At 38.9% G+C, this 23,138-nt stretch overlaps 3 protein-coding genes across 4 annotated transcripts in view; 1 reads left to right on the plus strand and 2 right to left on the minus strand.

The window, feature by feature from the left end:
- The window catches only part of LOC137993756 (adenylate kinase isoenzyme 5-like), a 30,103-nt gene extending 29,081 nt beyond the window's left edge, over nucleotides 1-1,022 (minus strand). Inside the window, exons 1-2 of the mRNA XM_068839765.1 lie at nucleotides 868-1,022; nucleotides 1-234 (exon numbers count right to left, since the gene is read on the minus strand). The exon at nucleotides 1-234 is cut by the window's left edge and continues 136 nt beyond it. Coding sequence (XP_068695866.1) covers nucleotides 1-234; nucleotides 868-927 — 294 coding nt within the window. The 5' untranslated portion in view covers nucleotides 928-1,022. The remainder of the gene's footprint in view (nucleotides 235-867) is intronic.
- A 1,708-nt stretch (nucleotides 1,023-2,730) lies between these two features.
- Nucleotides 2,731-15,705, plus strand: LOC137984381 (GPI-anchor transamidase-like). Its single transcript, XM_068831565.1, has 13 exons — nucleotides 2,731-2,882; nucleotides 2,974-3,065; nucleotides 6,071-6,129; nucleotides 6,577-6,653; nucleotides 7,699-7,732; nucleotides 7,860-7,937; nucleotides 8,744-8,840; nucleotides 9,859-9,976; nucleotides 10,507-10,617; nucleotides 11,977-12,054; nucleotides 12,835-12,926; nucleotides 13,399-13,492; nucleotides 14,876-15,705. Exons 1-13 carry the CDS (start codon nucleotides 2,754-2,756, stop codon nucleotides 14,963-14,965), a joined length of 1,149 nt encoding a protein of 382 aa, XP_068687666.1. The 5' UTR covers nucleotides 2,731-2,753; the 3' UTR covers nucleotides 14,966-15,705.
- A 160-nt stretch (nucleotides 15,706-15,865) lies between these two features.
- LOC137984359 (glomulin-like) overlaps nucleotides 15,866-23,138 on the minus strand; it is a 32,128-nt gene continuing 24,855 nt past the window's right edge. For both annotated transcript variants that reach the window (XM_068831536.1, XM_068831527.1), the window contains exons 19-20: nucleotides 22,529-22,617; nucleotides 15,866-21,280 (exon numbers count right to left, since the gene is read on the minus strand). In XM_068831536.1, coding sequence (XP_068687637.1) covers nucleotides 21,185-21,280; nucleotides 22,529-22,617 — 185 coding nt within the window. In that variant the 3' untranslated portion in view covers nucleotides 15,866-21,184. The remainder of the gene's footprint in view (nucleotides 21,281-22,528; nucleotides 22,618-23,138) is intronic.

Raw genomic sequence — 23,138 nt, forward strand, 5'->3', positions numbered from 1 at the left:
AAGCGGTTGTTTGACTTTCATCTCTGGTTCAGTGGCAAATGTGCGCACTTCATCCACTGCAGCTTCAGCTTTGATAGGACCATCAGTTTTTGGTATGGGAGGCAGTGGCTTCTTGCTGACGTCAAGGAATGTGTTCCATTTTATGTCCTTTCCGGTTTTTGCAAGGGAGATACAATTTTCCAGAAACGCCAAAGGATCCTTTGGTTTATGATAAAGAAGCCCAGTAAGCATCCCCTGAAGAAATGACAAAACAAATACTAATACTGACATACTAGGACTACTAAGAAACAACACGGTTTAGCTCTTGCTTTATTCTGGAAGCATTTCATTGCAAAGTTGATTGACCAGTTAGCGTTTCCGAGTCATGCGATGTTATTCGAAAAATATAAAGATAAAGACAAAAACTAAAACAAAAAGAAACTAACCATGAAATGGAATTATAACAAATAAAATCCTGTGCAATACACAAAGTAAATTAAAAATAAAAAGCAAATAAGTAGAGTTTTTGAACACTCAAAAAATACGGTAGTTTTTGCATAAATTCTGGGTATTGATGTCTGTCTTGAAACGATGCCGTTGCAAGAACTTCACAAATGAAGTAAATAGGTTTTCTGGAAATCGCTACAACGCTATAAATTAAGTTCGCCGTGCGGTTGCACGAAATATTTTTGTTGCAACCAAAAATGTAAACGTGGAAGTCTTAGCATTTGTCCACGGCTGTTAAAGGAACCAAAACTAACGTTGCAAATAAGGACTTTGTGAAGATATAATTACAATCTCTTGCACTCACTAAAAATCATTAAGAGAGAGAAAATTGCTCGACCAGCTGCAACAGATAAGCGCGCGCCTTCTTGAATTTCGTGTTACCTCAAATAGCTGGTGGACCTCCGTCTTTGCTATGTATTCCTTACTTTCTTCCGCCGTCATACTTTTCTTAAACTCTCAACATCAGAGGGTGAAAAATTCGAAAAACGTTGCGCTTCCAAATCGAATGTTCTAACAGATTACACTCACTGGGTCCATTGTTGCTATGGCAATATGTTACTTAACCCGTCATGAATTGAATCGTCCAAATTAAGAACTCTCGAGTAATAAATGAATAAATTTTTTTCTGTTGTCACTTTCAGATGATGAAGTTAATTTATTGAAAGGGTTTACGTATAGACAGCATGCCATAATAGCACTTGTATTTTTATAAAAGTGACGACACATTTGAAATTAAAGACATGTTTCGGTCGTGCAACGACCATCTTCAGTTGAAAGTAGAATTAATTTGAAGTTACATTTGAATTTATAATATGCTAAACAAAGATAAATAACAACGTGAAATAAATTGGGAATCTAACAAAATAGCCAAAGGTAACAAAAAAGAGTGTACAATGGAACATGTTGATTAGAACGAGAGAGTTAAATTAACGTGATATAATTGCTTATTTAAAGAAGGTTGCTCCCAGGAAATATGTAAGGCCTCTTTTATCTTGACCTGGAATTTTGTGGTCGCACGGTCTATAACTTCAAAACATTCCGCAGAGCAGGAGTTACGGCATGCCTCGGATTGTTGAAGGTGTTTAAAGATATGTGAGGTCCTGTCCCTGTTTAAGTGTTCGCGAATGCGTGTCGAGAGGTGTCGGCTGGTTTCGCCGACATAGCAAGAATTACAGCTTGCACAGGTAAACTTGTAGACAACATTCGAACAGAGTTCAACAGGCACAGGGTCCTTCACACTAAACATGTTACGGATCTTGAAGGAAGAAAAGGCTAGCTTAACATCAAGATTGTTACAATAACGTTTAAGTAATTTACGTAATCTGTTTTGTGCTACAATAGAGAAGGGCCCAACATAAGGTAATTTGAAAAAATGTGTAGGATTAGAGGGAGGACTAGTAGGTGTGTTCGAAAGGGTCTGAGTTTTTGTAAGATACTGCTTAATGACTCTCTCAACGATATGACTGGGGAAAAGGTTTTTACGTAAGATTAATAACAATTTCTTGATATCCTCATGGAAGCCTATCCATGTGTTGTTGATCTTGTACGTTCTGTCAACTAGAGTCCTGATTAAGCCAAGTTTGTAAGAGAATGGGGTAAAACTAAAATAATTAGTTAATAGACCGGTGAACGTTTTCTTACGATAGACCCTGGTAATAGGAGAAAGAGGTTGACTGTTGTCAATCAGAACATCCAAAAAGGGGATTTTTTTATCCATCTCTTTTTCCATGGTGAAACGTATATTGGGATGTCTATCGTTGATGTAGTCAAAAAACAAAGTAGCGTCATGTTCAGTGTCAAATAGACAAAAAGTATCGTCAACATACCGTCGATAAAGTAAAACATGTTCCATTGTACACTCTTTTTTGTTACCTTTGGCTATTTTGTTAGATTCCCAATTTATTTCACGTTGTTATTTATCTTTGTTTAGCATATTATAAATTCAAATGTAACTTCAAATTAATTCTACTTTCAACTGAAGATGGTCGTTGCACGACCGAAACATGTCTTTAATTTCAAATGTGTCGTCACTTTTATAAAAACTTGTATTTTTATAATTTGTTAAGCGGTATGAATTTTTTTACAATTGAATTTATGGTTTATTTTCGTTTAGTTTATTTTATCTCATTGTGTTGTATTGTTATATCCTTTTCTGTAAAAAAACCTTTTGGAACGAGAATAAAGTATCTACATGTAAAATTCTTTAAATTTTCAGTGAAGGGAATTGAACAATACCCACCATTCCTTTCGTGCCGCGAAAGGACAAGATGGCTTCCAAAGTGATGGTTCTCGTGTGTACGATAGTCGCACTATCTCTACACCTTACCACCACAAAAACAGAGATGTATTCGGGTGACTTTCTGAAGAGTGATCACGCAAACAACTGGGCCGTACTGGTAAAAAAATGAAGCCTAAATTATTTTTGTAGAGCGCTAAAAAATGAGGCATGACTGACAACGTCTATTTTACTGATTAATTCATTTCAAGGTGTGTACATCTCGGTTTTGGTTCAACTATCGTCATGTTGCTAACGTTCTCTCGATGTACCGAAGCGTCAAAAGACTTGGAATACCAGACAGGTAGGACGGTTTAATTTTTTGATATCAAATTAAAAACGTACAATATGTAATATAAAAAGTTTCTAGTTGTCGATCAGGCAATCGCACTCAGACGACCACTCCGGGACCTCCGAGACCGGCAGTTTAAATATGTATTTCATGCACCTCGTCATTGCAATAAATTTTTGATCGTTTTTTACCTAAAACCATAGGCTTTATAATGCACCAGTCAGCGTAAATCCTCGCCCCCTAACCCGGGAAGGGCGGGGACATTAACGGGACAAAACCCAACGTGCCGCATTCAAAACTGTCCCTGCACGTGCCTCTGCTTAAGGATTGGAGGCAGTTGCTAAAATGACAGAAAGAAGCGTGAGTTAAACTATTTTATCCTCACTTTTTGCTTGCCATCCAAAAGTACATTAAGTCTCTGAATGGATGGAAAACCTTACTGACTGTTTTATTTTGTTGTTAGTGATATTTTTAACGAAATTCATGCATCCTTTTACTGGTAGGCAGGCACAAATGGGAATATTAGAATGGAATTAATTATTTCCCTGGGGGTGGGAACATTAGCCCATTTTCTCTTAATGTTAATGTCTAAGTCCCCATCTTTTCTTGGGTTTAAGAGAGGGGTGAGGGGGGGAGTGAAAGTCACACATGTAAGCAGTCCATGTCTTTGTGTGGTCACTGGTCACATACCTGTAGTACTTAGAAATTTGATTCTGGCAGGACATCTAGGTGAGGTATAATGTTATTTCCATGCAACCCTCCTCAGAGAATGCCCCATTTATTGGCCCCCTGGGGGGACTCCCATAGAAAAAGGATGGGGGTGCTCGTCGGAAATTTTGAAAAGAGCCCCTAAGAGGTACCAAATTATGGGTTTTAATCAGACATAATAATAGTTAATTATCAAATGTCTCCTGTCACATTTTTTGGCTCAGTACCCTAACAGGTACCACTACAGCTCCTGCTGTGGACCTTTTGAGGCTGAACACCCTAAGAGGTACCAAAACTGTTTTTTTAACCCCTAGAAGGTACGACGAGCACCCCGTCCTTTTTATATGGGAGTTCTGCCCCCTGGGTTCTTGGCATTATTTTGGCAGTGAATTGCCTATCTCTGAGCATATAGAAAGAGAATATCTCACCTTGTGCACTCCTCATGATTCACATATAATTACTGTTATTGATATAAAGTGGGCTATAAGTTTAATCTGCAAAAGCCTAACTGCAATTTTGAATAAGCAAGGTCGAGTGACAGTTGTAACAGAGAATTGAATGGTGGTTAGTCTTCCTGTCTTGTTATGACGATGAAGCTGTGACTGTAACACATCATAGGTCTAACCATTTTCATGTGCCAGAAAGAGCATTTAGCATTGCTCCAAATTGAAATTAAATTGTCACTCTTGAAACTCTCCAACCAGCAATGCGATCCTCAAAAACTTGTGACTCTGGACTTTCTAAACATTCCCAACTAAGGTCTATGGATATACGGTTCTTTCCCTTTTGTTGTTGCCAGGCGGAAATGTTTTAATTTCTGGATTGCATACTATCTTTAAAATCTGCCAAGAAGGGGAACAATTAGCGAGTCAACTTAAATTAACTTTCTCTCAGGGGCAGTATACAAAAAACATATGAACGTTTTTGTCATAAATGTGTGTGAGGTTTGTAACAGCAAATCTGTAAATCGTACCTTTGTGCTTTACTGGACAGATATACAGTTGTGTGTGTGTTTGTTTGTTTAGGGGGACTTTATTGTGGAAAACAGTGTGTTGACAAGTTTTTGATAGCCTGTGTACAGCCGCCCACTCTCTGCAAAAAAAAATATCAGAAATGATGTACCTTTGATAATCGTGTTCAATACCACGTGATTTTTCCTGGATTGTGTGGAAAATGATTTGATTGGTTATTACCCATCGATCATTACATCATTGAAACAACAAGTTGATTGGCTTTTATTTTTATTTCTCCACATCAACACTGTGAGAACCACCATGAGAAATTTTATGATGATTTCGTGTGTACTTTACGCACAGTAAAAAATACAAATAAAAATCTTTTTGATGGCCAAAGAGTTTTTTCTTTTAAAGCACAAGCGGAATTGTTATGGTATCTATGGAGTGTAAAGTGGAAATCGATTCTACATTCTACATTTGTAGGAATTGTTGTCAGCACTAATTAAGAAATGAAAGCGCTCCTGACGAATTTTCACGAGGTGAATATATATAGCACTATTCAAAAGATTGTCCACTCGAAAACGTCTTCTTGCTATCCCTTACCAGTCAATGTAATCCCAACACCTTGCTCGGACCAGCCTAGCCATTCTCAAGAACAATCTACAAAGCGTGCTGCCGTGGAAGATTTGAGATGTTGACATATCAAGGAAAATAACAGCTCATCGGGAACGATCTCTGCTGTTCTGAGGATCAGAGCCGTGCCCGGTTGGAAGACTTGCAAATACATCCTTTCCTTTATAGAGTGCTTCTATCCTATAAAGCCAAGGTATCTTAAGACTATCAGAGACACTCTTCAATGCACGTTTGAAATCTAACTCATTGACCACCATTTTGAGAATTTAGCTCCAAAGAAATATGAGCCATGCAAATTTTGGTCAGCGTAAATCACTTAATAATGTATGCAAATTTATTCCGGAACACAATTACTAATGATAAATCACAGATGCTCCTTTCCGATTTTTTTTTTGCGTAGAGTGGGCGGGGTGTGGGAGTGGGTTTTTGAGAATTTCCAACAAAATATGCGGCAAAACGTTTACAGAGCAAGTGACCATTAAGTTTGCTCAAAATATGAAGAAAGTAACAGACAAATTTGTAGTTGCAGTGTTGACCTTTGGGAACTCTTAAAAATTTGGCAGCATCTGCATAACAAAATATTGGGAAAAGGGAACATGCTTGATTTCTGAGAGGTCTTCACTCAAATTCCCCACTCATAGACATAAGGATGAAACAGGTTGTTTTATTGCTTAGTACCAGTAATTCAGCCTTTTTATTTTTATTCTTTACATGATTAAGTCACATCATAGTGATGCTGGCAGATGATATGGCCTGTAATGCACGAAATCCAAGACCTGGTAAGGCACAAAATTCTGTCTGTCTATTTTTATTAAAGATTTCTTTTATTGACTCATGGAAGTGAGATGTAACAGATTTTACTTTGTCTAATGTCAGACGATTTTACTCAACAACTGGGGGCATCATGGGGCCCCTGAGGAGTGAATGAATGGGATAATTTATATGTACCGGTAATTTTGACCTTACAATTAGGTCTCAGAATCTTTTGATAACAATGAATACAAAATGATGACAGTGACTAAGTTATGTTGACTAAGAAACTATATTTTTCCTCCAACCTGCAAAAAAATGCATTACAAGGGTCTCTTTAAGTTGAAGGCTGCATGCACAAAGTAGTGCAAAAGGCATTGGCCTCATGCCCTTCATTTTAATTTGCATTATCCATGAATGATAAAGTTTTTGGAATGTTCATAATTTTAATAATGTTAACCTTTTTTTATTGTAAGGTACTGTGTTCAATAATGCAAACCAACATATAAATGTTTATGGTGATGATATTGAAGTAGACTACAGAGGATATGAGGTACATAAGTTAATAATTGTGATCATTTTAATTTATGTAATTTATAAGCCAGTTCGGAGTTTCAAAAAAACACTTGGTAGCGTCAGGATAAATTGAGCATATGTTAAAAATACAAAAGATTTTGAATGCAAATTTCTGGAATCAATTTCCTTAACAAAAGATGCTTGTTTTTATCCCGATGCACACACATGTTTTTTGGCTTATTGTTATTATGAAAATCAGGAATGTGAAATGAGTCAAGTTTAAAGATGCCCCACTTGCTTATGTTGATGTAACAAATTCAATTATATTATTTTAAAAATAAAGTGAAAAAAAAAATAAAAAAATAAAATAGGCAGTGGCTTATTACCTAAAGATTATTATTAATAGGCCACTTCCTCTCACAACAGTTAAATTCCTTTGATGATGGTGAACAAGGTACAGTGTATACTCAAGTGCTATAATAGTTAGTTTCAAGTGAAAAAGACAGCATTACTAAACTACAAAACAGCAATGTACATATGACCCCACCATACATTGAATACTAACCGACAAAGGTTGAATTTTAGGCCTAATTAGACCTAAAACGTTATTGCTCCTAATTCATTGAGATTAAAATTAGGATTCAGATTAAGACTGAGATTAGGAGCAATAACTTTTTATGCCTAATTAAGCCTAAAATAATGTTTAATCTCAAATCCAACCTTTGTCAGTTAGTATTCAATGTATGGTGGGGTCATATATGGTGTCTTGAGTGTTTCGTTTTGGTGTTTCGCTGTTTCATTGTTTGGTAATGTCCGAAAAAGACAGAAAATGCATTGGGTGTATTGTCTGAATGTAATTGTTTTCATGCCAATGGCAAAATGAAGAGCATTGTGAGGAACATGGGTGAAGAAGCCACACAAACAAGAGAACAATTTACTGAGGATGTTGTTTTTTTAAGTTGACCATGTCCCTGTTAAGAGTGATTAAAGATTTTACTTTCTAATGTCAATTAAGGGTTGAAAGACTATTACTTATTTACTGTTGAATCTATATTTGACCTTTTTCAATTAATATTTTGCAGGTTACTGTTGAGAATTTTATAAGAATCTTGACAGGTAATGAAGCCAGTTTAGTTGAAACTTCCGCCTTTCTGGACATCTTCTTCTTTTACTTTATATTATTAAAGGCTTTCCTCTAGATTTTTTCTTTGATCTGAAAATGTTGCGTCTTTTTTAACACCAGGACGTCTGCCATCCAGTGTTCCAAGATCAAAGCGATTACTTTCAGATGAGAGAAGCAATATTCTGGTTTATATGACAGGTTGGTCAATAATAATAATTATTGGACATCTTAAATTAAGCTTGCTAAAGTTTGCACCCATTACCAATTGAAGTATGTGGATTTCCAGTCATTATTTGCACATTTCACACTATTGGCCAACCGGATAGGAAAATTAGTGACACACTTGGCTGGACTGAAACCTAAAAGTTTGGTTTTATCAAACAAGTTTATAAAGTTAAATTAACCTATGTGAGATCTAGATTTGTTAGCTGACATTTTGAGTGTTACTGCTGTAGTCTTTCATCAGAGTGAATTGACGAAGGACTAATGCTTCAAATGTTACCTCACAATTTGTTCTTATGGTGGTTAATTTACTCATTATCAAGTAGTATTTAACCCATGGACACCTTAAATGCCCTAGGACGCCCCCTGTTGATGAGTAAAATTGTCTGGCGTAAGACGTTGTAAAAGCTGTTACCGGTAAGTCTCACTCCCTGAGGTCAATGGGTTAAAGGAAGCCCACTTTTTTCTGTTGCTGTTAAGTGACACAGCTGAAGGTAACAGGTACATCAATCAGAGAATTTGTTGTTTTTTGTTTTATTTTTCATTGTTTCTCATCAGCATGAAAGTGTGACTTTTTCCAGCAATGAGAAGCAACCCTCCAAACAATAATATTATTGTGACCTGAGAGTGCATTTTAAGAAAGTAGCTGTAACTGCTTTAAGTTCTGATTGGTTTCTTTTCCTGTTTGGGCATCTTAGGAACACTAAAAGAAATAACTTTGATTTTGGTCTTTCGTCTTTCAAAGATTGCTACGTTACAGTTATTGTTTTTAATTTTTGAAGGCCATGGGGGTGATGGATTTCTCAAGTTTCAAGATGCAGAAGAGATCACAAGTATTGAGCTGGCTGATGCATTTGAGCAAATGTGGCAGAAAAGAAGGTTAGCAATTAAGGTGGCTCGAAATAGTTTCTCCTTTTTTCAAACAAATAAACATATTGATTTCTGTCCTTAGATACAGTTAGGGTAATCATATCTAGACGAAATTTGGCCAGGGTATTAAGTACCCATCATAGATTTCTCACATCACATTTTCCTCCAAAATGTTACCATGGCAACGATACATGTATAAGTCATTTCTTTGAGCCCTAAAATCAAGATATATTGTCTTTTTTGAAAAATGGGGCAGAAAAAATCTTCCCTTTCAGGGTTACCAGATAATGTTAGAAATAATCTCTAAAATATTTAAATTTTAACAAAATCTTTAGGTCAGTTTTTCAGAAAAATCAGTTTTTTTGAAATGTGTCAATTTTTTTTTCACCTACAGAACTTTTTTAAATTTGGAAGACAAATATTTTAAATTAATCTGAGCTGACTTGCAAAAAATGAAAATTATAATCAAGGCTGCTGCCTAACGGCCGCACTGTTCCCTGGGGCACCTTTTTTGTGAGTGTGGGCAACCAAATTTCTGAACAAGTAGCCCAAACAGGCACCTTACTTGATTCATCTTCATTCTGGGCTCTTGAAAAAATGACTTGGGCTACTACATGTAACTTTTAATGTTGGAAGCCCAAAAAGCTCCCATAGAATTTTCTTAGGCAGCAGCCTTGATAGTAATTGTGTCACTATGTGACTCCTTGCTCTTCTGCCGGGGGCCTGTGGTTTTTCTTTCTTATCTGAGAAGACTAGAGAGTCTACATTGTAATTAAATTTTCCAGATGGCGTTACGAAAGCAGCACTGTCTTTCTCCTGAGTTATTTAAAAACCTAAAAGTGTTGGTCCGGCCAGAGTTTTAGATCCCTGCACAGTGGTTTGATGCTCAACCAACTAAGCCAACTCACTGGTTGTTTATGTTTATGTTTATTAATCAACAACGATTGCACATGCCAGTACACATTAGCTAGTAGCTATGTGTACACCCATTTCCTAACAAAGTCATCTGTATTATTTGGATTTTAAGGTACAATGAAATCTTTTTGATGGTTGACACTTGTCAAGCATACTCCATGACTCAGAAACTCTACTCACCTAATATTCTGGCAGTTGGCAGCAGTTTAGTCGGACAGGATTCCCTTTCTGTGAGTAAATGCATAAGGATTAATCTGTCAAACGTACAGGATTGATTTCCTGATAGTATTGTCTACTCCCATTATATTGGTTGGTTCTTGTAGGAATACTAGAAGAGGGCAGTGAGAGCCTGTTATGATCATTTCAAATGTCAATGGAAAAAACGGTGTTAGTAAATACTGTTTGCTACAGGCCTATATATAGGGCTGATGTTGCTGATGATAGTTCATGAACAGAGAATACAAGTGGTTCACGATTATTGTGGCTTGCATACAACTATATTTCTGTTCTCTTTTCTAGATTACATGTACATGTGATTTTCGGGTAAAAAAAACCTTATGAACATCCTAGACACCTGACACTATGAATAATGCAATAAAGTTAAGAAAATGCATAATTCAATAATTATCATCTGCTATTTAGCCCATTTTGAACCCTTGTTAATTTGAATTCTAAAAACTTAATTCTTTCCTTTTTGGTGAGTTTCGTCTGCCTGTAATGCAACAAATTGATGTTTTTTATTTTTATTTTTGCCTTGTAGCATCATGAGGATCCTGCCATTGGTGTTCATGTGATTGACAGATATACATATTATGTGCTACAGTTTTTGGAAGGTGTCAAACCTGACAGCAAATCTACAATGGAAGACTTGGTAAGAATGTTTTTTTTTTTTTTGGTGACTCTGTTGTCTCATGAAACATCAGAACTTGTTGTCTGCATTAATCTTGGCCTAAAAATATGGAGAGGTATCTTTATACATAGACAACTGATCAGGATCAGATTAACAAATTCCATGTAGCTGTGTGTCTGTTCAGTAATAGGGAGCTTTAATTAAGCAAGCACGTTTTAGAGACGGGAACAGGAAGTGAGCTGTTTTCCCTTTTAACTTGTCTCCACACTGTCGAACACATTTACGTTGCTAAGTATCTTGTCCTCTTCTGGTTGCCGCCCACGTTTTAAAAAAACATGGGTGCTTAAGATGGCTTACTACAGTTTTCCAAAGAAGAAAATTTGAAATGTGTGACATTAAAGCAACAGGATGTCTCTTCTGAAGTGTTAGTCACTACAATTGATTTAAAATGTAATTTTACCTAAAAAATAAATGCAAATCAGGGAGAAAATTGCTAAACACTGTGACCAAGCTCCTGGAGGGCGACTGGAATCTAGACATTTCAAATGCTAGACATTCTGTCACTTTAATTTCACAGATTTCAAAACTGTAGTAAGCCTCCTTAAGCTCCCTATTAGATCACAGGTGACGTCAAAATGTGGTACATTGTGAGAACAACCACCATTACTTGGGTCAAGGTTCGCTCAGGATGGTTTAACTGTTGGGTATTTTTAATGTTCTTACGTAATTAAGAAAGCCAAAGGATGAAAGCAACTGGGCAAAGTTGTGGCAAAAGAGGGTGTAGAGCCGGTTAATTTAATGCTGTGTGCGAATTCCAAATACCGCTACAGCAGTAGCACAGCAAAACACCGTCTAAAATTCTGTTTTTTGGAAAATAGCTTAAAAACTATACCCTGGTCCTAGAGGGTTTTTCTTGGGCCGCGAGAGAGCAGCCGAGCCGCGAAGACGAGTCGCGAAGCGGCGAGGAGAGGCTCGCGACTCGTCTTCACCGCTTCGGGGCTCTCTTGCGGCTCAAGAAAAACCTCTTGGACCAGGATATACAAAGTAATGCGATGGGCTAAGTTCTTTTGTTCACTTTTCGAAAACCCTATTAAATTTTCTGATCTAATGCGTAGTTTGAGAAAAGTTTATAAATTCAATAGAAATGAGTTGTGAAAATGCTGTTGAAAGATGCAAAACAAAAAATTACGCTGAGTATTTTTTTCTACGAATGCGAAGAAACGAATGCTCGACATTTCTAACAAATTTTATCGTCGATTTTCCGCGCAATTACAAAGTACATTTTTATTTCTGATCGTCCATTTTGACCATAATTGGCTTTGAATGTGTTTTGAAAGTATTAACCAATCCAATTTAATGTTATCATTCACGTTTTTCCAGTTCAGATATACCACACCAGATTTGGTGATATCCACCCCAGGAGTAAGGTCTGACTTATTCGAGAGAGAACCGAAAAAGGTGTGGTGTTAATACGTTTGTTTTTTTTTTTTCGTAAAGCCAGGTGATTCTAATAAGTTGTACAAATAGATTTTGTCAAGTACAATTAATATTGTGACCAGGCCACACTATTGCTTCTTGTTTATTTCCTTTCTTTTATCTCTCAGATAGTAAACGCAATATGATTGGCTAATTTAGCGAGCCGCATTCTACCGTACGGCCCTCTGTACAGAAATTTTGTTAGAACATTTTCAAGCAAAGTTTTCGTATTGTTTATGTGGAATAAACTTGTAAAACTATTTGAATCTTGTAAGCAACTATTTCGAAATGCCAATGAAATTTATTCGTTGTCCAGATTTTTACGCATGCCAATCATTTGTGGCAGTTGAACGTTTTTCTTGACTTCAACCTGTAGTTTCCTTTCCTGCATGCGCTATGACCTCTCGATCCGTACTGTAAGTTACGGATTCTCGCTCTTTCCCGAAATTTATGGCCTGCGTGCTTCGCGCTTGGGCCATAAATCACCGGAAAAAACTCGTAACTTATATTATGAACCTAAATGACAAGTTAAAGGTGCGCATGTAGTTTCTTTTTCTTCAAATATTGGTGATATTAAAATGCAGTGGGGCTTTCCTCATCAGTAACAAAAAACATGGTGATTTAAAGGTATTTAATTAAAATTTTCGGCGCTCTTCAAAGGTCGTTTCTTACATCTCTGTGATGTATCCAGTAATTCTGTTTAGTTTGGATGTAGAAAAACGTGGTGCCCTACTAATTGAGCTCTTTTTGTCTAAACTTCAGGCTCTGGTCACCGATTTCTTTGGTAGTGTCCACATGATTGAGATGACAAACTCGTCCATTATTGATACAGTGCAAGAGGAAAATGTATGCAGGTACATTTGGCCGTCTACTTCTAACAGATCAAGATTGCTCGGTCATTTCATTGATCGATAACAGATGACCTTCCCAACAAGCCATCAGAAGGAATGGCGAAAAGGAAAGGAGCTTTATTTAAGTGTCTAGTCGTTCTAGCGCTGGAACACTGATTGGGGACACTGTAAAGTGAAATCAACAAATTAACTCAATCATATCAAGTGTTGGTTTTTGACTAGAGGGGAAATCGGAGTACCCGGAGAAAAACCTCTCTGTGCAGAGTAGAGAATCAACAAACTCAACCCACATATGACGCCGAGTCAGCGAATCGAACCCGGGCCACATTGGTGGGAGGCGAGTGCTCTCACCACTGCGCCAGCCCTGCATCCCATTTATTTATGCACCTTCTGTTATAGTTTTATTTGGTCAAGTTGGGCACTGATAGTACTCATTACCCAGGATACTGTACTGTACTGTCTTTTATATCTATAGAGGTGAGCATTGTCCAGCTTCAGAGGAAACGAAAACTTATGAAACATCAGAGCAACGATCCTTGCATAAGCGATTTCCCAAGGCAACGAAAAAGGTAAGGCTGTAAATAAAGCTTGCTTTGAACTGCCAGCGTGTATAAACATGCAGGGTTTGAAGAAACCACCCTTATTAGGTAAACATTGTTTATTTATTTATTTATTTATTTATTTATTTATTTATTTATTGGAGAATAAATAAAATTTAATTTGATTTTGAACGAAATTTTAAAAGAAAATTTAAAAGGCCAACAGATGAAGGAAAAGATTACTGAACCACGAAAAATAGCTTTTTACATATCTACAAAAGATACGTGCACATGATCCAAGAAATACAAATCGAAGATGATTGTACAGGATAGAGACTTGTAACTCAGAAATTCATAAGTTGTTAGTTGTTTGAAGACCCTGAGTGTTGGTCCGGCCGCGCGGAACTCGTTGTCATAGCTGCAATTTAAAAGTTGCCATAAATCCGGTGGATAAATGAAACATCGTGGCTTCTTTAAGGAAAGTAATTTTCATTCATTTTATCTGCATCCCGCCTGTTTGGGAAAAATGATTGGCGCATCAATGGAACCACCAATTTTGCTTAAGAAAAAAAGAGAATTTTTTTTACGCACAAGAGGAGTCTCGAGAGCTCGTCATAACTTTGTTTATTCTCTACCCGGAGATGCTTTCCCAGTTTTTGATTTGTCTTAACGTTAAACAACTTCTTAGTACCAAAAGTAGTGACAATTATAAATGCCCTACGCTCCCTACGCTATGAATGCCAATCGAAAAGAACGGAGACAATCCAGTAAACCAATCAAAACTCTAAGTAATTAACACGTAACCGACACAAAGCGCGGGGAAAATGTGCAGTCGCGAGCCACGATTGGTTTGGGTTTCACTTCTGATTGGTGGAAAAAGTGGCGCGAGAAATTTGAACCAATCACTGAGTGAAGTAATCATAAACCAAAGCAATTCGCTAATCACTTTCGACACTCAATTGAAAACCGCTCTAACCTTAACTCCCTTTAATCAACATCTTCAATACTCGTCACATTTGTTGAAACACCTGTGCCCGTTTCCCCCTTCCTCCAATGTTGATTTTCACAACTACTAGCAGTCGCCCGAAAAATTCTCACACAACATTGATTTGGGGAGAGGGGGATTTGGTTTAAGCCTCGATCTTGTATCACGATGATTCTGGACCATTCGCTAAGTGTTCCAACTAAATATGTCTAGTATTGTAGGTCCACTCAAAAGTCTGTCCCCCTTAATGCATGATAACGTTCATATTGCAACCAGGTTTAAAAATCAAACATTGTTTGATGCTACTCTCCAAACCAGAGTACATTAAATTATGTCTGATGCACTAACCATAATTCCAGTTTTTGTCGATCTATCAATTCAAGAAAACAAGCGCTTAGAGACTGTATATCCTCTTTATGTTTTGACAGCGAGATAATGAGGAATGGAAGTTCTCCCAACAGTTCCTGTTATCTTTGATGGCATTTGTAATATTGGTTGGCGTTGTCTCATTCACATGAAACTACTGCCGTAGGATCATCGATGGAATTAACAAAGACGTCAGAAACACATCAGGGCGTTTGTTCGCTCACAAATGAAACCTGTATGTTCGCCGCAAAGTCCCCTGCTTTACAGCTGTTGGCTTGTTGTGGATTCTGGAGTAGTCGCCCGACGCGTTCTTTAATTCAAGCGGAATCGTACCCCCAGGGGTACAAATGCGCTGTGACAACGGTATCAGTTTCACATTCAATTGAAATTAGACGCTATGGAAGCGTTAACTCGGGCTTGATTTTGGATTCGACGTAGGATAAAGAGGCGATTTTTAATGCGACGTCGCAATGAGGTTGTTCCACGTTTATTGTGGGATGCAAAAAGAGGGACAAGCCGCCAGGAGCTCATAACTAGGAGCGAACAACTCGTACCTCACTTTCAGTGATCATTTTCTCGGACCTGTAGAGTTGATTGCAAGTCATCAGGGTTACTTATTCTTTTCATATAGAGTGTTTCCACTCACGTGATCAGTAACCTTGTTTTTCCCGCAAAACAAAAGAAAACGTTTGCATGATAATAGAGTTCAATTCCCAGAGGATTAGTTTGGTACACCAACATGGCGGCCGTTCCATTGTTTAGGTACAACAACATGGCCGCCGTGACGTCACGTGAAAACACTCTATTGGGGTATACTGAAGCACAAATCATTGCAACACATTGTCCTGCGGCGGCGGTGTTAAGTTGGTAAATAAAATAATGCAATGATTGATATTATCAACTGATTTCGTTTTCTTCGTTCAGACCATGACAATGGTTTGCGGGCCCAATTATGTAACTTGTTCCCTGGTGCCACTTACGCATTCCGGGCAGTACGGGTCCAAAAATGAATTACATGCAAGCATTTAAAGCGCTTTGTGATAGGAATCCCTTATTTAAAAAAATCACGGGGGTAGGTGTGATACTAAGTAGCGAATGGTAAACGGGGCGTGATTTCAGTCGTGGCCAAATATTGTCGAGGTCTTGTCCTTATGTCGGATCCAGGTTGTTTTACCGGAGTCTAGCTTAAAAAGCTGTCGGGCTCGTTTGCCTAGGAACTCAATGATCCGATATTTCGACCCGCGGATCGCTCACACAGCTAGCTTTTAGACAGAGAGAGAGAGAACTGTCGCCACCTCAGCCATAAGTGACAGACCCTTTCTTACCGGCGATCCGTTAGTAGGTGGTTAAGCCATATATATTTGACATTATTAGTCATTTTGTCTTCCATACGATACGCTCAGGTACATATTTGTGTGATATATACGACATTTTTTGCCGAACTACGAAAACTCTTTAGGGAACGTTTTTTACGACCATATTAGAAATGAAGATTAATTAAGATATGATTCTGTGGATTCCGTTATTTCAAGTGCTGCCCCACATACAAAGGTAAAGGGTTTGTCAGTATTCTATGAAATTCTTTGTAGCGCTCAGTGTTAATTAAACGGTACTCTTTTTCGTCGCACGTACACAGACAAATTGTACCTGTAAAACGAGTTGGTGTAATGGTCACTTTTCAAATTCGTATCACTACCAGATTGCCCCTTTTGAGTGGTGTGTGCTGTTTGGTCCACAGACCAGAATAATGTTATTTTTCAAAGATCACTTCTCCCAAACTATGAAGAGGTGTTAGTTTTACTTTCATCAAATTCTGTTCTTGGATAGCCCTCTATCTCTCTTCTCTGTCAAGCAATACACCCACTTTAAAAGCTCTCCAAATATTTCTTTTGGCAACTGGTAGGTATGGTTATTGCTAACCAAGATCGTGGCTAATTGGACTTTAAACAAAGTTGACCCAATCTTCCCACAGATCGTAACAACTACACCAACAGAGGGTGGTCTGCCTGGGGTACGAGGTTCTTTTCCATCGTTTCGTTTGGGTCGCTAGCTGGGCTTCGATTGCGCGGCTAGCGGTTGGAATAAAAAGAAAAACCTTCAATTATACGGTTGAATTGTAACCGCGGGAACATTTTATCCAGGAATATTTGTGTTCAGCCTTAGTATTTTTAATATTATGACCGTTCACAACCGAGGAATTGATAATGGCTCAATTTGCGTCGAATCTTAAAAAAAAATCACACAGGAAGGAAGCGACCCACAAGGGCAATAAGGTTAGCCTCGTTCCCAGGGTCTCTGGAGCGAGAGAGAAAGAGACCCTAGTTGTGGCTGGGCATGTGTCTCCCAGAATCTGTGGTTTCAAATTAATGACTGATGGGAGGAGTAGTTCAGTGCCAATTTGCCCATACTAAGCGTCCCAAAAAGCCAGCGAATCTGTAAGTTTAAGCTGCTGTCGACTTTGTACGGAAAGCACTAGATAACATCGACCTAAAGCTGGTGAGCCATCGATATGCCAGCGGAGTCTTGAAAGACGATCACTTCGTTTTCGCTCTCTCGCTTCTGATCGATCGCGGCGAGGATTATTTCAGTCATAAAACGGTCAATAGACCGATCATTTTCGAGACGTCACAGTAATTTTCTTCATGTCATAAATCATCCCAGGTTGGGTCCTGTTGTTAGCGAATTGATTTTCAGTCTTTTAACTGTTACTTGCAGCTAAAAATTTCCGGCGCTCTTCCCACTGTCGGAACGGATCCTGTAACGGGTATAAAGAAAATTAAAGAAAAAAAAAAGAGTTAATTATTAAAAGTTCCACTTTGTGAGCGGCATATATGGCTCACCAGGTTTAGGTCGATGTTATCTAGTGCTTTCCACTTTGTACATCGGTTGGAGGTATTTCTCACTGGCGAAATCTTTACATCTCTTAGATCTCATCTTCAAATCTCTCTTTCTCTCCCGCTCCAAAGACCCTGGAAACGAGGTTGCTATTTTTGTTGCCTTTCCCTCACACTGAGCTTGGGACACCTGTGGTCATATATAAAATGTGTCGCAAAAAGACTAATAATTAGTTTACACTGCGAGCAGAGAGCGAGAAAGAGAGTTAAGAAAGGCTCTGCTTTTGAATAGCCGCTATTCTTTTCAATGTATCTGTAAATACTATATATCTAGTTATGTATCCGTATGTGTTAAATATATTAGCTTTACATGTAATGTCTTGAAGATAGTAGCTCCTGTAGCTACTCTTTATTTATTTTTTTTAAGTCCAGTGTTCCATATTAGTTCCAAACAAATTCAACAGCGTGGGGCGGTGAAGACGAGAGTTCGTCGGTTAAATCGCCGTGAAAACAGAAGTAGAAACTTGGTTTCAGTTCAGTCGAGCTTTATATGGCAGAACAAGGTAAAAAGACGGGTTAAACGAGGTAAAAAGCTTGTGATTCCAGCCAAATGGCGATCGAGGAGAAAGATCGAGCGAGTCGCTGTTCGATAAAGTAAACAAAAGGGTATCCAAAGTTTGATTGTCCAAAATCCATTTCCAGGTCTAAGTGAGTCCCACAATGATCCATCAATAAATTGAGTTGAGGCACGAAAAGGTGCAGGGTGAAGGCGAAGCCGAAATATAATTAAAGTTTCCACGAAGATCGTGTACATATGTAAGTAAAGGGTTGTCCAAATTCTTGTCCGTTGCCGATCCAAATTCAAAGTTCCATAATTTCCTAGCTGAAAAACCGATCTCGTTGCGCCGAGAAATGGAAACCGTCCGCCGATCCGGAGCCTAGACCGTAACTAAGGCACCCGCCCATAAACAGGTCGAACGATCAAGAAAATAGGCAGTGAAAACAAAACAAGTTATCAAAAATAAGAGGAATTAATTTGGCCTCAAGCGCTCTCGAGAGAACTAGAGGCCGCCGAAACCGATTTACTCTAGTCTCATATAATCCTAGAAAGAGTGTACAGCGTGCTATGTACACTTGATCATAGCCAAACTGGAAATCGAAACTAACTAAAGTTTACGTATTCAAGTTATGTTACTTTTAGCAGTGGGCGTGTGCACACTTCGTAGTCCGCAACTGCAGTGCGTACCAAATGGTAGATACAATGACTTTTTTTGAAAAATACTAAAGCGATCAACATCCCACGTTAAATTGACAAGGGCGGAACTGATCCTTAGGTACGAGGCTCTTACGCGATGTCCAGATGTAATGCTACTGGTCCCCTTTTTCTCTCTTGTTCAAACATTTCGTCAGCGCATGCGTAAATGTTCTGGCTCTCCGATACGTCCCAAAAAAAAGAAAAACCGAAAAAAGAAACTAGTTTTTACAAGGAGTTGACATTTCAGTTGATTCTACACGCATAAACGCAACGTAAGAACCGTGCCTAGTCTTCGCGCATAGGACACAATTCCGTCGTTTATTTAGAATATATAACCTAGCGGTCGAGGCTTGGAAGAATAAAGAGGAAATTGAACAATTTTGGCAATAGCATCAGCGATTCGATGTCTTTGTTCCTAATTCATATATAGTTCCATTAATAGTTAAAGCCATCTCGTAATTGATCTTTGAGGGAAGACGTTTGCCAGTAATGAGTATAGCTTTGGTCTTGCTTTCGTTGATCGGTAGTTTGTTAAAAGCTGCCCATTCGGCGATTTCAGCAACTGAAAAATTCAGGTTCTGTTCTAGTCTGTCAATTGCGCTATAATTCGCACATGAAGTCAACGTTGTATCATCAGCATACAAATCAATCGTAGGTGAAGTAACATGAAAGGGTAAGTCATTGATGAAGACGATAAATAACAAGGGGCCGAGTATAGATCCCTGGGGAATACCATGAGGAACGTTAGCAACATTTGACTGTTTATCCCCCAACTTAACAAGTTGGCGTCTATTCGTCAGATAAGAGGTAAACCATTGGAGGGTTTCCGTACTAAGCCCATAAACTTCAAGTTTCTTTAAAAGAAGGCGTATGATCTATCATGTCGAACGCTTTACGATGATCAATCAAAACCATCCCACTAACACAAGCATTATCGAGGTTAAATAGGAGATCGTCGATGACCTTGATCAAGGCAGTTTCTGTACTATGTCTTGGACGAAAGCCTGATTGTCTAGTGTAAATTAGGTTATTTTCAGACATAAAACTGTAGAGTGCGTTGTGAACATGTCTCTCAATCAATCAAGCATGTCTCTCAAGCAATCTTCGACAGTATGGGCAAAACAGAAATAGGACGATAGTTTGTAACGTCAGCAGGGTCTCCGCTCTTGAAGATCGGTGTGACCTTGGCAGTTTTCCAGCGACTAGGAAACATATCGACCATGAATATTGAATCAAAACACATAGATTAAAGCGAGTATTGAAGCGTTTCATTCACAAAACGTGCCACATCTTTTAAGTTTCCTTCTCAAAACAAGGCATGTCGCGATTCTTGTCCTTAGTCTCCAGTGTCTTCGCCAGGAACGCCAAGAATAATGACGCCACCTTTTGACGACGAAAACCGTTTGCATTGTTAGATGCGTAATAATACTCTGATTTGACTATTTGTACTAAATAATATCCGTTTTAAGACTCTCTTAACACTTGTTTTCGCAGCATCAGTTTCACAAAGATTTATCACATCACGTGACCCCTTCTGTTTGGAAACAGAAGGGGTGCGAGTCTTGAACTCAGTACCCACCACTGGTGCTATGATTTCTTAATTAATTTGTCTTGAAAGAGCTATCCCTGTTGATTGTCGCACCTTTAAGAGTGGTTTCCATGATGTATGCCTGCGACGGAGGTATCTCAAAGGGTCGTAAACCTCACGGACCAACCTCGTTCCCAGGGTCTCTCTTCTCTGCCTTCATTGTCGTTGAGGGATGGAGGCAGAGAAGAGAGACGCTGGGAACGAGGTTGCTCACGGACTAGCAATGATTTTATAGTAGGAAACCAAAGGTTTATTGGCACTGGGAACTCCATGCCCTGATCTTTGCGAATGGTGTGTGGGTCCTTTGATGTCCCACAGGGTGATAAACACTGAACGGGTGTGAGACGGGGCTTACGGTTTATCGACCTTATTTCAGAACACCAGATAGGTGCAGATTCGAATACAGATGCAGCTATTTCTCCTCAGTTACTGAAGTAAGGAACCTGCAGTTGGTCCGGCTGGATGCTTAACCGACAACCTTCCGCACGGTGGTCCGATGTTCAGCCGAATGAGCCAGACGAGCACCATATTGGTCTGGAATGTAGAACGAGATCAAGTCTTATCTAGAGTGCGTACCGAAGAATGCCACACACGCCAGGGACAAAAGTGTCCATACATTTGCCATGACGACGCAGACACATCGTAGATCGTTACAAGCTGTAGATTCCCTTCATAGGAACCACTTGCGTATTGACTATTTTCCGTCTTTCTTTCTGCTGTTTGCGATCTCGGATATCCTGACGAGTACGCTCTCTATGATGTCCAGAGAGTAAAGGCCAGACTGTAGGGCCTGAACAAGGCAAACGATATTAATAGAATGCACATTAGTAAAGAAATAAGTCCTCTCCCGCACCCTCAAAAAGGAAAACCCCATTTCGCGTAACAGGACTGATCTGAAAAACAGTCGCCAAGAATTTGGCATATGGTCTTTTTACATTCGACGCACTAGAATGATGTAAAATACGATTAAAATGCTCACTGGTTCAACCATTTCTCAAATCAGCATGTTTACAGAGAGGACGACTGAAGAGGCTTGAGGAGCCAAACCGTATTTTTATATAATTTTAGATTTATTTCAGGGCGTCGAGTGTTAAAAGACGACACGTCTAATTCTTGTCGATAATCGAACACATTAATTCTTGGCCTCGGTGACCAGAATTTCTCAGAATGCCAAAAAAAAAAAAAAAAGGATGTTTTTTAGCGAAATCGAAATTACCTGCGAAAACGAAACTGAATTACTTATAGCACAACGTGAAACCACAGTGGGTCAGCTCTCCTATAATGTCCCCGATGAACAATCATACAAATGACGTATAGGTGATCTTCAAAGAGCAGGCTTCTCTCCAAATCATTAAAGGTCAAATTGGGAGTTCCCTACGGGGCTACTTTAAAAGGTATAAATCATACATCGCGTATTGCAGCTCAGTCGGTTAGTGTGCTGTCTTCTGAGCTGGCGGTCGCCAGTTTGATCTCCGTCTCATTCCATCGACGTCTGTTTCGACTTTCCTGGGATCCGTGTTGCTGTAGCTTTGAATACCCGTAAGTATGGGTTATTGACCAAGCGTGAGGTCAAGATGACTGGATATTGGCCAAGTTCTTTTTTTGCGTGTTTATGGACCGAGACGAAGTCGAGGTCCATAAACACGCAAAAAAAGAACGAGGCCAATATCCAGTCATCTTGACCGAACAATCTTGGTCAATAAAGGATTTATTATATGACTTAAAACACCAAAAAATGATCTTTGATCTTGCGGGACCAAGCGAGAAATCCCGAGCGGGCAGTATCGCTCCATCTTGCCCGCTCGGGTAGCCAATCAGAGCGCGCGATTTGGTTCATCTTGCCCGCTCACGGAGCTAGTCATATAATAAAACGGAGTATTGACGGAGGAAGGGGGTAAAAGGTGCGCAAGGAGGGCCACAAGTTTATCAGTAAATGATTTCATTGGCACGTGTTACGCTCGCAAAAAAGGCACCTTTGCCTTTTACCTTTACCTTTACACTGACACGAATTTCTAAGTCGCTTGCGTTTCCAACTCACCTCAACCTGCGCAGTTAAAGGCGTCGGTGGCAGTGACTGACCATCAGGACTCTTGATATTAAATTCAATGTTCTCATCTTTTCCTTTGCCTTGAGAAAGAAATGCATAATAGACTCGATTGTTAAAAAACAGTTGATATGTTTTGAATAGTTAGCACCACTTGCGTAGTTGAACAACATACAATTTAGAAATAAAAATAAATAGATACCTCTTCCTAACCGAGTTCGAAGCGCGAAGCGCGCGGGCCATAAATCAACGGAAAAAAAAGGGGGATCCGTAACTTACAGTACGGACCTGGAAAACGAGGTTAGTAAGAAGATATTTATTATATCTCCGAGGTTAATCCAGCGCGCGGGCAAGAAAACTAGTCAAAGCCAAGCGGAAGGTTCAACTGCCACAAAGATTGGCGTGTCAAAATCCGAAAAACTAAATCTTCTTGGCTGTTTGAAATAGTTGCATGCAAGATTCAAACAGTTTTACAAGTTTATGTAACAGAAACGACATGAAAAACTTGCTAGATAATGTTTTCTGGAAATTTTACATTTAGTGGGCTGTACAGCGGGCCGTACTGTAGAATACGGCCCGCTAGTTTAGCCAATCACAGCGCGCG

The sequence above is a fragment of the Montipora foliosa genome, chromosome 2 (genome assembly GCF_036669935.1).
Source record: "Montipora foliosa isolate CH-2021 chromosome 2, ASM3666993v2, whole genome shotgun sequence".
Lineage (NCBI taxonomy): Eukaryota > Metazoa > Cnidaria > Anthozoa > Scleractinia > Acroporidae > Montipora > Montipora foliosa.

What these genes read in the sequence shown, in the direction of transcription:
- LOC137984381 (XM_068831565.1), top strand. Translation starts at nt 2,754, where the DNA reads ATGGCTTCCAAAGTGATGGTTCTCGTGTGTACGATAGTCGCACTATCT. An exon ending in TGCACGAAATCCAAGACCTG is followed by an intron (nt 6,130 to 6,576) that starts GTAAGGCACAAA and finishes TTTTATTGTAAG; the next exon opens with GTACTGTGTTCAATAATGCA. An exon ending in AATCTACAATGGAAGACTTG is followed by an intron (nt 10,618 to 11,976) that starts GTAAGAATGTTT and finishes ACGTTTTTCCAG; the next exon opens with TTCAGATATACCACACCAGA.